A 13,663-nucleotide genomic window follows, 5' to 3' on the forward strand; every position below is an offset into this window, starting at 1 on the left:
GAGACTGTTTAAGAAACACAACGAAACTTGTTGTGGACAAAAAAGCCAGGGGCGCTGCATTGCAGCACTTTCTAGACAGATTCGGAGATTTTTATTTTTGCCAAATTAGAATCTGGATGCTAGCAGAGTCCCACAGGAACAGGGACACTGTGAGGGGCTGTTTGGAGCGACTGCAGCAATGATGTGTGAGGACATATCTCTAACTTCATATGTATTTTTTTTTCTTTACTTTCTTATCCCACTGACCCCTGTCCAACATTCCTGTGTGACCAGATCATTCAGCCCATCAAGAGTTTCTGCAATCTGTCTGCAATAAAAGGCACTACATTATGTACCTATGCCTTTGTATTATATCACTGTTTCCCTATAGAGTGTAAGTCTGTGAGCAGGGCCCTCTTACCTCTATATGTCTCTGTTATTACCCCATCTTGTTTTATTACTGTTCCCAATTGTAAAGCGCAGCAGAAAATGCTGTCTCTATATACTGTAAGTAACTGATGATGATGATGATGATGAATGGGTACTGACTTGTGTTATTGACACAAAGGAAGGAATGGAAAACCCTGTCTAACTGAGAAACTCTTGGATCAGGACTAAAGTCATGCTATCAGTCTGACCATATACTGTACATACAGTATATATTAACTAAATATAAAAAAAATAAATAGTGTACATTTGTGTTTGTGATCGGTGCTCGGAATAATCCTGCTAAAATTAGACTAGTAGCCAATTAATATATCCATATAATATTATTTATAATTCTAACTGCATTCAATATTATTTCTTCACTCTATTTCTCTGTTATATTTATTACATCTTGTATAGACTGAAACTATGGTTGAAGGCTTCAGCATTTGAAAATCTCTATGATATTATCATGAGGATATTTTATACACTGCATTGAGGTATACAGGACATCATTCAGAGTTGGTCGTTGCGGCCGCACGGTCGTACGCCACTGATGTTCGCTATACTGCGCATGCTAAAGTTCGCAATACGCGTGCGCAAACTATCTGTTACGATCAGAAATTTCTCTCTCCTTGAACACAGCCAGGTCGGTAGTTTGAGTGACAGAATGAGGCGTTTCTGGGTGGTAACAGGGGAAGGTGCTTGTGAACGGGGGAGTGGAGATCCGAACGCAGGCGTGCCTTATTATGCGAACAGCGTTTAATGGAAGTGCATAATCAACAAAGTAACGTCATGGCATATGTTACTTGGGAGGTTTTTACACTGACTTGATCGTAGAGCTTAATAGAGGGTATGGTCAGCCTTAAGCTCTACGACCAGTTCCGATGGCTCACGATGGTCTCGATTAATCCTTATATGCCCGGAGATGACGTGTAATGCGTACGAGAAAGGGGCGTTTTTTTTGTCTTACGGCCGCATCCTCCCTTTGGTCGGCCAGCTAACGATCCGATCTTAGGGACGCAACTTGCGAGTGCATCATTTGCATATCCGGCCCCTTTTCCCTTTCGACCATGCGGCCGCAATGACCGCCTCTGAATGAGGTCCACAGTCCAAACTTCGACATTAGGGTTATGGGATAGTGTAGGTTTAGGGGTTAGGGTTAGCAGGACCGACTCAAGGGTTGTTACATAAGGGGTGCAGTGTGGCTGACACTGGTACCTGGGACTGCGTCCTCCATAGCCTTGATCGGCAGTGCTGGGATATTCCAGGCGACTCGGGTGTGGCACAGGCCGAACATGACCTTATACCTTATAGAGTTGCAGGTTACTTTTTCTGCACTTTTACTCCCAGAGCCTGGGGTTAAATTAGATACTATCCTAGCCTGGAAGAACCGTGAAAAGGCCCCCATACAACTGAGATGTATGGGGCCAATTCCCAGATGCCACGGGTTGGGGCACTGGTGAGATCCAACATGATCAGTGTTTCTGGTCGGATCGGGGAATCAGTGAAGAGGCCATCTGATGTATGGGGCCCATAAGAAGCAGCTAATTGTATGGGGAGCACCTGTATCACATTGGCGCTAAAGATCTTTAGCTGTAATATTCATAATTATAAATAGTGCAATGGATATGGAATACATGCGGATCCCCGGTGTTCAGAATTTTGGCAGTCAGAAACCCGACAGGGTTAGAAAACCGGCACTTGTCAGTAGGTATTCTAACCCTCCCCCTCTCCCTAACCCTCCCTCCCCAGGTGCCTGAACCTAACCTCCCCAGCTAGTTGAGTATCCAATTAGCCACAGTAAATTACCATGGCTAATTACCTCTCCCAAGGCTATCCAATTAGCCCTGATGTCACCCTGATGCTGGCACTTATCAGGGTTTTTTTTCAGGACCTGATGTGGAGAACACATAGGAGCCGCGATAAGCTCGCTGACCTCTGTGTTATCGGGAGAACTATACTGTTATTTTGCCTGAAATAATAGGATAGGGTGGAAAAAAAATCGTTGAAAAGCGTTGATAATCGACAAAAAAACACCATTTTTTTTAGTCGATCGCGGGGATCAATTAGCATTCGAACAATTTTCAGAGCTAATAGGATACCGCTCCTAGTGCCTTAACCTAACCTTCCCCCACCCCGTACCATAAACCTACCCCTCCCACATTAGTGCCTTCTTATTTTTGTCCTGCAGTGATCAATATCAGCCACCAAAGAGTAAGCTCATAGCAACAAAATAAATCAGTCAGCCCTGTGCTGTAAATACGTACAAACATTTTATGGAAACACCTATATCCAAAAAGTTTACCAATTTATGCTACTATCACCTTCAAACAAGGAAGGTTTGAAAAAACTATTTATTTAAAGCACCAAAGACATATTTATTCAGAGATAGCTACAATAATGGTCATAGGTTACAGTGAGAAGAGTGCAAACAAATCATGAATTAGAGAAATGAGCAACAGATGTGTAAACATTCAACAACTGCCCAGTTTACTCAGGTTCTTTACTGTCCAGTTGTAAAATATTTTCTTTATTTCTGTCTTTCTGCAAAGATCTGCATCACTAGACATACCAAACACATACAATGGGGGTGTGAAGTAATAGACATACCAAACACATACAATGGGGGTGTGAAGTAATAGACATACCAAACACATACAATGGGGGGTGTGCAGTAATAGACATACCAAACACATACAATGGGGGTGTGCAGTAATAGACATACCAAACACATACAATGGGGGTGTGCAGTAATAGACATACCAAACACATACAATGGGGGAGTGCAGTAATAGACATACCAAACACATACAATGGGGGTGTGCAGTAATAGACATACCAAACACATACAATGGGGGTGTGCAGTAATAGACATACCAAACACATACAATGGGGGAGTGCAGTAATAGACATACCAAACACATATAATGGGGATGTGCATTAATAGACATACCAAACACATACAATGGGGGTGTGCAGCAATAGACATACCAAACACATACAATGGGGGTGTGCAGCAATAGACATACCAAACACATACAATGGGGGTGTGCAGTAATAGACATACCAAACACATACAATGGGGGTGTGCAGCAATAGACATACCAAACACATACAATGGGGGTATGCAGCAATAGACATATCAAACACATACAATGGGGGTATGCAGCAATAGACATACCAAACACATACAATGGGGGTGTGCAGCAATAGACATACCAAACACATACAATGGGGGTGTGCAGCAATAGACATACCAAACACATACAATGGGGGTGTGCATCACTAGACATACCAAACACATACAATGGGGGGTGTGCAGTAATAGACATACCAAACACATACAATGGGGGTGTGCAGTAATAGGCATGTGTACCAAACATGTACAATGGGGGTGTGCAGCAATAGTCATACCAAACATGTACAATGGGGGTGTGCAGTAAAAGCTGCTGTATCTTTGGACGTAGCAGCGAAGCTAAAAAATTATAATCCCATAGGACGCTTCTAAAGGTAAAGGACGCCCACTGCCGGTATTGCAGAGCCAAATGCTGCATCCTAAAATGCAGGATCAGATCACCGTCACAAACGTAGGTCATGATGGTTGCAGCCAGAGGCCATTTGATTAAACCTCAGAATGACCATCGGAGTGTCTAGCGATCGCATCTGCAGGACCAAATATAAAAGTAGGGTTAAGATAGTTTTCTTGACAATTGTTTTTATTCTATGAATATTTTTTACTTTTATGTTCTACTTTTCCAGTCAGGTTAATTTTTTTCTCAACTGTATTTTACCTTTTAGATCTTTTTGCCTTCACCTTCATTTCATACATTTGAAGAGTTACCAATCCCAAAGTTCAGACCTCGCATCTCAGTCGGCATCTTCTCGAGGTCTGCAGAAGACAATTACATGTGGTTAGTCAGAAAGCTGAGGCTGGAGGACGTCTGTAGGGTCTATATCTCTAATAATCACAGAGAGTTTTATTCTGAGCTGCCAAAGTGCACGTTTGCTATTCTGTATCACACAAAGAAGCATGGACGCATTAACGTCACCGATGTCACTGATTCCTTGTACGACACTGAGCTCAAGGAGCTGTCTCAGAGACTTGGTGAGTTCCTTCTTTTAGTTTTGCCATGTAATACAATGAGGATAATACGAAGGTTGTCATCATGCTAGAACCAGATGCCGGTATCTCTTGCAGCTCACAGATATGAATCGGAGGCTTAGTGACGTCTGTTTATCTTCTGGTTACAGGGAGGGACAATGTGATTGTGGTGGTGGATGACCTTCAGGACAGGTGCCCGGCTGAGAGGGACAGGATACTGAGTACCCAGCCCAGCATTGGTACACTGGCCAGAGATCTGTTCTTGTTTAATGAGAAATATAAAACTACCGAGAACCTGGAAAAAATAAAGGAAATTATACAAAACAGCGGTAAGTGTATACAGTTTACACACTTACTACATCCAGACATAATGCTTGTGATACAGAAGTGACAACTGAATAAACAGTTATTAATGTTGTCTCATTGATAAATGTACAATCAATGGAGCTTAGTAATTTTAAGGAAAAAACACGTCACTATTAGCGCTTATATTTGCTGCTTAATATTTCCAGTTCAATCCCACCGAAAAGCGACCGCTTGCAATAGCTGCCACTTTGTATATCTATCCCTTTATAATGGAGATATATATATATATATATATATATATATATATATATATAGATATATGGTGAATAAAGCGCCAAGACTTGTAGATAAATGAGTTAAGAAAAAATAATTTTGTGTGGCGTACAAATACAGCAACTAAGCCTCAGATTTATAGGCGTCAGCTCTGGGTCAATAATATAATACGAGTGTAAGTATTTGAGAAACCATAGACAAAGTGTAAATTGACAGTAGAGCAACCAGTTTGCTGTTAAAAAATAAACGTGACTGCAGTGTGATAAGATACTAATACATAGGAACAATTTGTGTCCAGTGAGTACCACATATTACTGCATCAGCATAATAAAAAATTAGATGATGTTTATCTTTTTGTTTTTTCTTAAATAAAACCAAAACTTAATCAGAATAATAGTACAATCCTTATTAGGCAAATACTGAATATATATTAAGATCAAAAAGTGCTAGTGCAGTAAATAACAATATATAGCGCCGGTCCTGTGTAAATGTGTAGCGCTGACCGCACTCATTGCGGTCGGCGCTACACTGGCTAACTAGGGCGGGCGGGCCGGTACCGTGGCCGGCGGCGCCCCCTCACGCCGCCGGTCCAACGGCGCCCAGGGCACGAACCCCGCCCGCCCTGCCCTAGTTACGCCACTGGTCTATACCTTATAACAGTTACAATAAATTTACCACTTTATTCTTTCTCTTTTCCAAAAGCTGCAAAGCTGAATCTCGTCGATTCCGAATCAGGTAAGTACTTCACAGTAAATTAATAACAGGTTTTCTTTTCTTTTTTTTATATTTTAAAAAGGTAAATAACATGCATATACGATACACATTGGCAATACTGTTGTCACATGCAAGATGTTAATTACACTTCTCCTATAACATATTTTTGATACATTTACTCTCATTCAGTTCTGTTAGTAAGATGCCTGTGAAGCTGTTAAATGTCCTTTTATGTCCCTATGGGCTCTATTTATTAACATTATTTTTACTAAAATAAAGTGAAAAAGGGTGTTTTCACACCCTTTTCACATTATTTTAGTTTCACCTGTAGTTATTACAGGGCAATTGGAGTAGAATTCATAAAATTCTACTCCAACCCCTAAGTATCACTTATTTTTAGTAAAGCAGATCGCATTTCCCATAATTGTAATGGGAAATGTGATCCGACCATAGTTACTAAAAATAAATTGTAAAAAAATACCGGGGGAAGCCCTGTGATAATAACGCCACCTGGAGGTGGCGTTATCCAGGGTCTCCCCCGGTTACCGGGCTCCCACTCTGCTCTAACGGGGAGAACAGAGACGGGAGCTGGTACCAGTAATCAGCTATGTGGTCTAAGCAGACCGCAAGCTGATTGCTGTAAAAAAAGAAAAAAAAAAATGAAAAATTTTTTTTTTACTTACCTGAATCCAGGGACCGGTGATCGGGCCTCCGGTGATGGCTCCTCTCCGGTCAGCTGGTCTCCCACAGTGCACTGGGGCCCGGTCATCAGGTGATCGGGCCCCAGTGCAGTATGGGAGATCACCTGATCGGGAAGCCCAGAGAAGATCACCGGAGGCCAGGAGGATGCAGGTAAGTGTAATGAAGGGAGGAGGGGTCGCAGGGGGGGGGGGTCGCTGGGGTCCGCGATCGTGGGGGCGGGGCTTAGTGCCAGGGGGCGGGGCTTAGCGTCAGTGGGGGGTAGCAGCGACGGTGGGTCGGCGCATGCGCGGGCTCTTAGTCGCTGTATTTTTTCCGAAAATACCGCGACTAGAGTGCGGATGGGATCCGCAGGGACAGAGCTTTATCGCAAGCTCTGTCCCTGCAAGGGATTTATAGTAAATCCCTGTGATATTGCCTGAATTCGCAATGCGAATTCTCTCGGTAATATCACACTACAATCTGCATTCAATATGCAGATTGTAGTAAATAGAGCCCTTAATGAGATCAATAAAGATACACTTAAATAGTCTGGTGTGTGCTCCACTGAATGCAATAAAATGTCTCAGCTGATGTTTAAAACAGTCTTCTAGCAATAATGTCCTCAAAACCCTTAGGCTTGATGAATTACTACTGTTTATAAATATAACTCTTCCCTGCGGGTATTATGCAGCAAAGTTATAGCAAAGGTAATGTGCTGTTAAAGGCTTTCTAGTATGAGTAATTCCTCGGTATTCTATTGGTATACTTGAACTATAGTCCCCTTATCTCAGAGCTCATTAATCCTGCTGCTTTAGCTGCTGCATTTACATAAATCTCCTTGGTTGCGTATAAAGTATCTGCCAGTTTAATGTTAATGTTTCCTTTTTAGAGAATATATCTTTGGGCTACTAAACTCCTCTCCACCGCCAGCTTGCCCTGTTTTAATGGTCTGTAAGGAAACTGATTATGCTGTATATATATTAAAGTGGCCCTGGTGTGGGTGCTTGAACAGGGTTACTCACAGCCGGTGAGTGCAGCGCTGCTGCTACCACTCACTTGGGGAGCTCCTGATACAGCTGATTGCCCAGCTTCCTCCCCAGCAGTAGCTCACTTGGAGGCCTCCGCTGACACTACCAGTGGGCGCCTGAAGCTCCGCCCCGCCACGCCTTGTCACCTCTCCCAGCATCAGCTCAAGGAGAGGCCTCCGCTGTCATCACCAATGGGTGGCTAAGGCACCACCCCGCCGCACCTGGTCACCGCAGACTCTTTCCTCCCCCGGCGCCTGGTCACCGCTGACGGCTTCCTTCCTTCTGGCGCCAGAGATGTCAGCCGACACAGCCGCGCTGGATTGGTCCCCGGCACGCCCCTCACTGGCCACCGCTATTGCCGCTCAGCGCTCTCGTTCCCTAGCGCTGGTGAGTAGCAATGCGGGCACTGAAGGGGGGGAACAGCAGTCTGTCTCAATAGCGCTAGCGCAGCCCTTATATCCTCTTTACTGACGCCGCGCGACCTCCCTCCTTCCCGCTCTCTGCACGAGCTCCATGGTCAGCTGACCACTCGTGCAATTTCTAGCACCTTCTTGTGCTAAAGCCTATTGTACCTATACCTATGTGTAAACACACCAAGCACTGCCTTTGCCATAGCTCTACCCATCCCCTCACATTCTATATATAATATTAAGTACTTAACCTTTACATATACATTACAATGCTTAACCCTATTTATCCCTAAATGAATAAATATATTGGGGTGCCAGACAGCACTCCCAACATACTCACACATACATATGGGATATCATATAACCTAGGTGTACCTATACCTATAAGCCATATTTTAATAAGGCTACATATATATCTACAAGAAAAGTTCCCAAAGGAAAGGGCACTCACCAAACTCACCAATTCTTCAAAGTTTTTTAAAGCCGGCAGGGTTTATTTCATACAAAAGTCACTCTGTTATGTGTCGACATTTTGGTCTCTTAAGCCCTTTCTCACGACCATCACTCCATCAGTCTTAAGAGACTGAAACATCGACACATAACAGAGTGGCTTTTGTATGGCGATTTCCCGAATGCAGTAATTTTTCCAGGTGATACTGCCGACATGGAACTCTGGAGAGGTAATTATTAAAGATATGTGTGCAGGGTCTGCAGTGTGGACTCAGGGGCCTGTGTGCCCCGCACACCCTGCACCCATTATAGATACTCCCCTGGTGCCCAATAAGAAGGGATTTTTTGAAATTCAACTCCTAAGAGGTTGAAAAGGGCTAAAATGTTTCCTCCCCCTGTGCAATGTCCTGACTGACTGACTCATCGTGGCTGTAGCACAGATCATAATCATACACCAACTGTCACGCCAAGTGCTGCCAAACTTCACTGGCAGTTGGTGTGGCTTCTCTCTTTAAATAGAGAGGGAAGGAAATGTGTTACTACACAGGTATAGGAAGGGAATGTTTTAGTACAAGTGTGAGGGAAGGAATTTGTTACTACAGAGGTGAGAAAGGAAAATGTGTTCCAATAGCAGTGAGAGGGGATGTGATGAAGGGTAATGTGTTATTACACAAATGAGGGAGGTGAGTGGATTTTTGCCCAGGAATGATGATATTTGTCCATGAAAGATGACGTTTTGCCTCTTTCTGAGACCCGATTTTTGGCGGGAACAATCCGAACTTGGCGGGAAAATTCGAACCTATCTGAGCCTGCACATCCCTATTACATACTATATATAATATATTCTCATAATATATTATATATATATTATATATTTATATCTAAAGTCAGAAATCCACTGCACTCGCCACTCCCAGATTTGGGGTGCAGACCTGCACTCGCCATTCCCAGGAATGGGGTGCAAGTGGCTTGTGACCACATTGCTTAAATAAATAAAATCAGAAAACTCAGCACTCACCATGTCCAAACACTCACAATAATGTATAAATAAATAATGGGGTTTTGGTTCATGGATTGATCAATGCACTTAAGCCTGCAGCCCACATCACGGGACCCCACTCTCTGCAGGTCCTACACTATCCGTCACACTGATGGAAACCTGGTAGCTGCTATCACATAGTTTAAACTGAAAAAATGTTACCTGGTTTAAAGCTCACCTGCCAGCTAATGGCTTTTAAAGGTAAGGCAGTCACCTAACATAGCTTCTATCACACTACCAAAAAGACAGCTGACACAGGTTGTGATTATAAACGAGTTTGCACATGGGGTGCATGAGAAAGCTATTATCACAAAAGGTTAATTAAAAATTAACCACATAAACAAAGTAGGGATGTGCAGGTTCGGTTCTACTCGGTTCCGTTCGGGTTTTTTTACCGAATCCTATTGGCTATCCAAAACTCGTGACAGCTGATACCCAATAAGATTCGGTAAAAACACCCGAACGGAACCGAATAGAACCGAGCTTGCACATCCCTAAAACAAAGTCAGAAATCCACTGCACTCGCCACTCCCTGATTTGGGGTGCAGACCTGTACTCGCCATTCCCAGGAATGGGGTGCAAGTGGCTTGTGACCACATTGCCTAAATAAATAAAATCAGAAAACTCAGCACAGGTTTCCATCAGTGTGACAGATAGTGTAGGACCTGCAGAAAAGCGGGGTCCCGTGATGTGGGCTGCAGGCTTAAGTGCATTGATCAATCCATAAACAAAAACCCCATTATTTATTTATACATTACTGTGAGTTTTAAACATGGTGAGTGCTGAGTTTTCTGATTTTATATATATCAATTATTAATATACTTGTGGGCCATTCCCTTTGGTAGCTGGCAGCCTCCCAGCCTCCACTCCCCTTCCAGCTGTATGTGTGTATATGTATATGTGTATATATAATTATATATATATATATATATATATATATATATATATATAAAATTACTTTTCATATATATGTATTTATTAAATGTATATATTTATTATGTATATTTACTTTGTAGACACACATTGACTTTATATAATATATATATTAATATATTGTACAGTACATTATTGCAGTATGTGTATATATATATATATATATATATATATATATATAAATAAATAAATAATGGATGTATCATACAATGGCAGTTCCTTTATTGGCAAAGCTATTGATGCTTAGAAGACCGCATCCTGCCCCGTCACCAGACCCCACCGCTCAATAGACTCCACCCCATTAGGGCATACTTGCCTACCCTCCCGATTTGGTCGGGAGCCTCCCGAAAATGGTGTGCCGCTCCCGACCACCCGGAAGGCAAGGCAAGTCTCCCGGAACCTGCCGCAGCCATCCCGCACCCCCCATTGCCGGCCACTTAGTATGCAGCCCGGGGGATCAGATGACGCGATTTGCATTAAATCGCGTCATCGAAGCCCCGCCCCCCGCAGTACAGTGCCTGTATTACGGGCTCTGCACAGCGGGGGGCGGGGCCACGATGACGTGTTGAGCCGCCACTCGCCCCGCTCCGCCCACCTGCTGTGTACAGACTGTCGTCCAGGCTGTCTCCTCCCGGAAGGGACAGCTTAAAGGTAGGCAAGTCTGCATTAGGGCTGCTTCCAGAAATTTCCCAGGCTTTTCAGACCCAATCTGCCCCTGAGGAAGGGTAATATCTTACTATAGCAGTGATGCATTACTATAGAGGTGAAGGATTAATGTGTAATTGTAGTGGTGAGATAGAATTGGAAACAGTAAATATCTAAGGTCTACCCAGGTGAAACCGAATACATCACCTAGTATATATACAGTACTGTGCAAAAGTTGAGGCAAGTGTGGAAAAAATGCTGCAAAGTAAGAATGCTTTCAAAAATAGAAGTGTTAAAAGTTTATTTTTATCAGTTAACAAAATGCAAGCTAAACGAACAGAAGAGAAATCTAAATCAAATCAATATTTGGAGTGACCACCCTTTGTCTTCAAAACAACATCAATTCTTCTAGGTACACTTGAACAAAGTCAAGGATTTTCTGGGATTATAGTCAGGCATATGATTAACCAATCATACCAAATAGGTGATAATGATCATCATATTCATATGTAGGTTGAACTTGAAATGCACTCAGTAACTGAAACAGAAACAGCTGTGTAGAAGGCTTAAAACTGGGTGAGGAACAGCCAAACTCTGCGACAAAGGTGAGGTTGTGGAAGACAAGGTAGTTATACTGCTTCAGAAAGGTCTCTCCCAGGCAAAGATTTCAAAGCTGACTGGGGTTGCAAGATGTGCTGTTCAAGCTCTTTTGAGAAGCACCGTTGTGGACCGTAGACGCAGTGGTCGGCCAAGGAAACTTAGTGCATCAGATGAAAGACACATCATGCTTACTTCCCTTCGATATCGGCAAATGTCCAGCAGTGCCATCAGCTCATAACTAGCACAAACCAGTGGGACCCAGATAACACCCATCAGTCCAGAAGTTGTCTTCATGGAAGAATTGTGGCCAAAAAGCTATACATTTAACGTGGAAACAAGGCCAAGTGACTCAACTGTACATGAAAACATAGGCAGTTGGGCGCAGAAAAATGGCAGCAGGTGCTCTGGACTGATGAGTCAAAATGTGAAATACTGTATTTGGCTGTAGCAGAAGGTAGTTTGTTCACCAAAGAGCTGGAGAGCGGTACAATAATGAGTGTCTGCAGGCAAAAGTAAAGCATCATGGAGGTCCCTTGCAAGTTTGGGGCAGCATTTCAGCAAATTGATTTGGGGATTTGGTCAAGATTAATGGTGTCCCCACTCCTCAATGCTGAGAAATACAGGCAGGTACAGTACTTATCCATCATGCAATACAATCAGGGAGGCATCTGATTGTCCTGCTGCAGAATAAATTGAAGCCAATGACCCCAACCATACAGCCAATGTCATTAAGAACTATCTTCAGTGTAAAGAAGAACAAGGAGTCCTGGAAGTGATGATATGGCCCCCACAGAGCCCTGATCTCACCATCATCCAGTCTGTCTGGGATTACATGAAGAGACAGAAGGATTTGAGCAGGCTACATCCACAGAAGATCTGTGGTTAGTTCTCCAAGATGTTTGCAACAACCTCCCTGCTAAGTTCCTTCAAAAACTGTGTGCAAGTGTACCTAGAAGAATTGATGCTGTTTTGAAGGCAAATTGTGGTCACACCAAATATTGATTTGATTTAGATTTTTCTTCTGTTCTTTCACTTTGCATTTTGTAAATTGATAAAAATAAACTATTAACTCTTCTATTTTTGAAAGCATTCTTACTTTGCAGCATTTTTTCCTCACCTGCCTAAAACTTTTGCACAGTAGTGTGTATACTGTGTGTATTTTTAGTTCATTGATGCACATGGGGAGGGAAGGCTAGCCTGTCTCTTCCAATCCCACAGAAGAGCTACTGTACCACAAACTGCTGAGAAAGTACTTGCTGGCTGTGATAGAAAGTGTCAGAAAACACAGAGCATCGCAGCTTGCTGTATAAAGGGCCGCGTTGCCATAGACCAGTCAGAGTGCCAATGCTGTACCCTGCCCACCACCAAAAGTGCCTACAACGGGCACGTGTGAATCAGAACTGGACCATGGAGCAATGGAATAAGGAGCCTGGTCTGATGAATGATGTTTTCTTTCACATCATGTGGATGGCCGGGTGCCTCATTTACCTGGGGAAGAGATGGCACCAGGATGCACTACGGGAAGAAGTAAAGCTGATGGAGGCAGTGTGATGCTCTGGGCAAAATTCTGCTGGGAAACCATGGGTCCTGCCATTCATGTGTATTTTACTTTGACACCTACCACCTACCTAACCATTGTTGCACACGACATAAATGGCAACGGTATTCCCTGAAGGCAGTGGTCTCTTTCTGCAGGATATTGTGCCCTGGCACTCTGCAGAGATTGTTCAGGAATGGTTTGAGGAACATGACAAAGAGGTGACTTGGTCCCCAAAGTTCTCAGGACGCGCGGTGCGGGGGGAGTAATGGTTGCAGTATCTGGCAGCGGTGCATGCGCTGACATTCTCCCTCTATTTTTTCTGAAAAATACAGAGAGAAGTGTGTGAACGGGATTCACAGGTACAGAGATTTATCGCCAGCTCTATCCCTTGCATGCAGATGTTAGTACATCCATGTGATATTTACTACATTTGCAATACCAATTTAGTCGAAAATATCACACTACAACTGCATTTTAAATGCAGATTTTAGTAAATAGGGACCAATAAATGTTAAATACAGTGGCAACTGGGTG

The 13,663-nt window shown here is 43.2% G+C and overlaps 1 protein-coding gene across 1 annotated transcript in view; it reads left to right on the forward strand.

The window, feature by feature from the left end:
* LOC148477381 (uncharacterized) overlaps positions 1-13,663 on the forward strand; it is a 116,984-nt gene that overhangs the window by 85,616 nt on the left and 17,705 nt on the right. The window contains exons 6-8 of the mRNA XM_088456798.1: positions 4,207-4,513; positions 4,660-4,839; positions 5,792-5,824. Of these exons, the coding sequence (XP_088312924.1) occupies positions 4,207-4,513; positions 4,660-4,839; positions 5,792-5,824 (520 nt within the window). The remainder of the gene's footprint in view (positions 1-4,206; positions 4,514-4,659; positions 4,840-5,791; positions 5,825-13,663) is intronic.

Source organism: Taudactylus pleione, unplaced genomic scaffold, assembly GCF_031769625.1.
Source record: "Taudactylus pleione unplaced genomic scaffold, aTauple2 ptg000720l, whole genome shotgun sequence".
Lineage (NCBI taxonomy): Eukaryota > Metazoa > Chordata > Amphibia > Anura > Myobatrachidae > Taudactylus > Taudactylus pleione.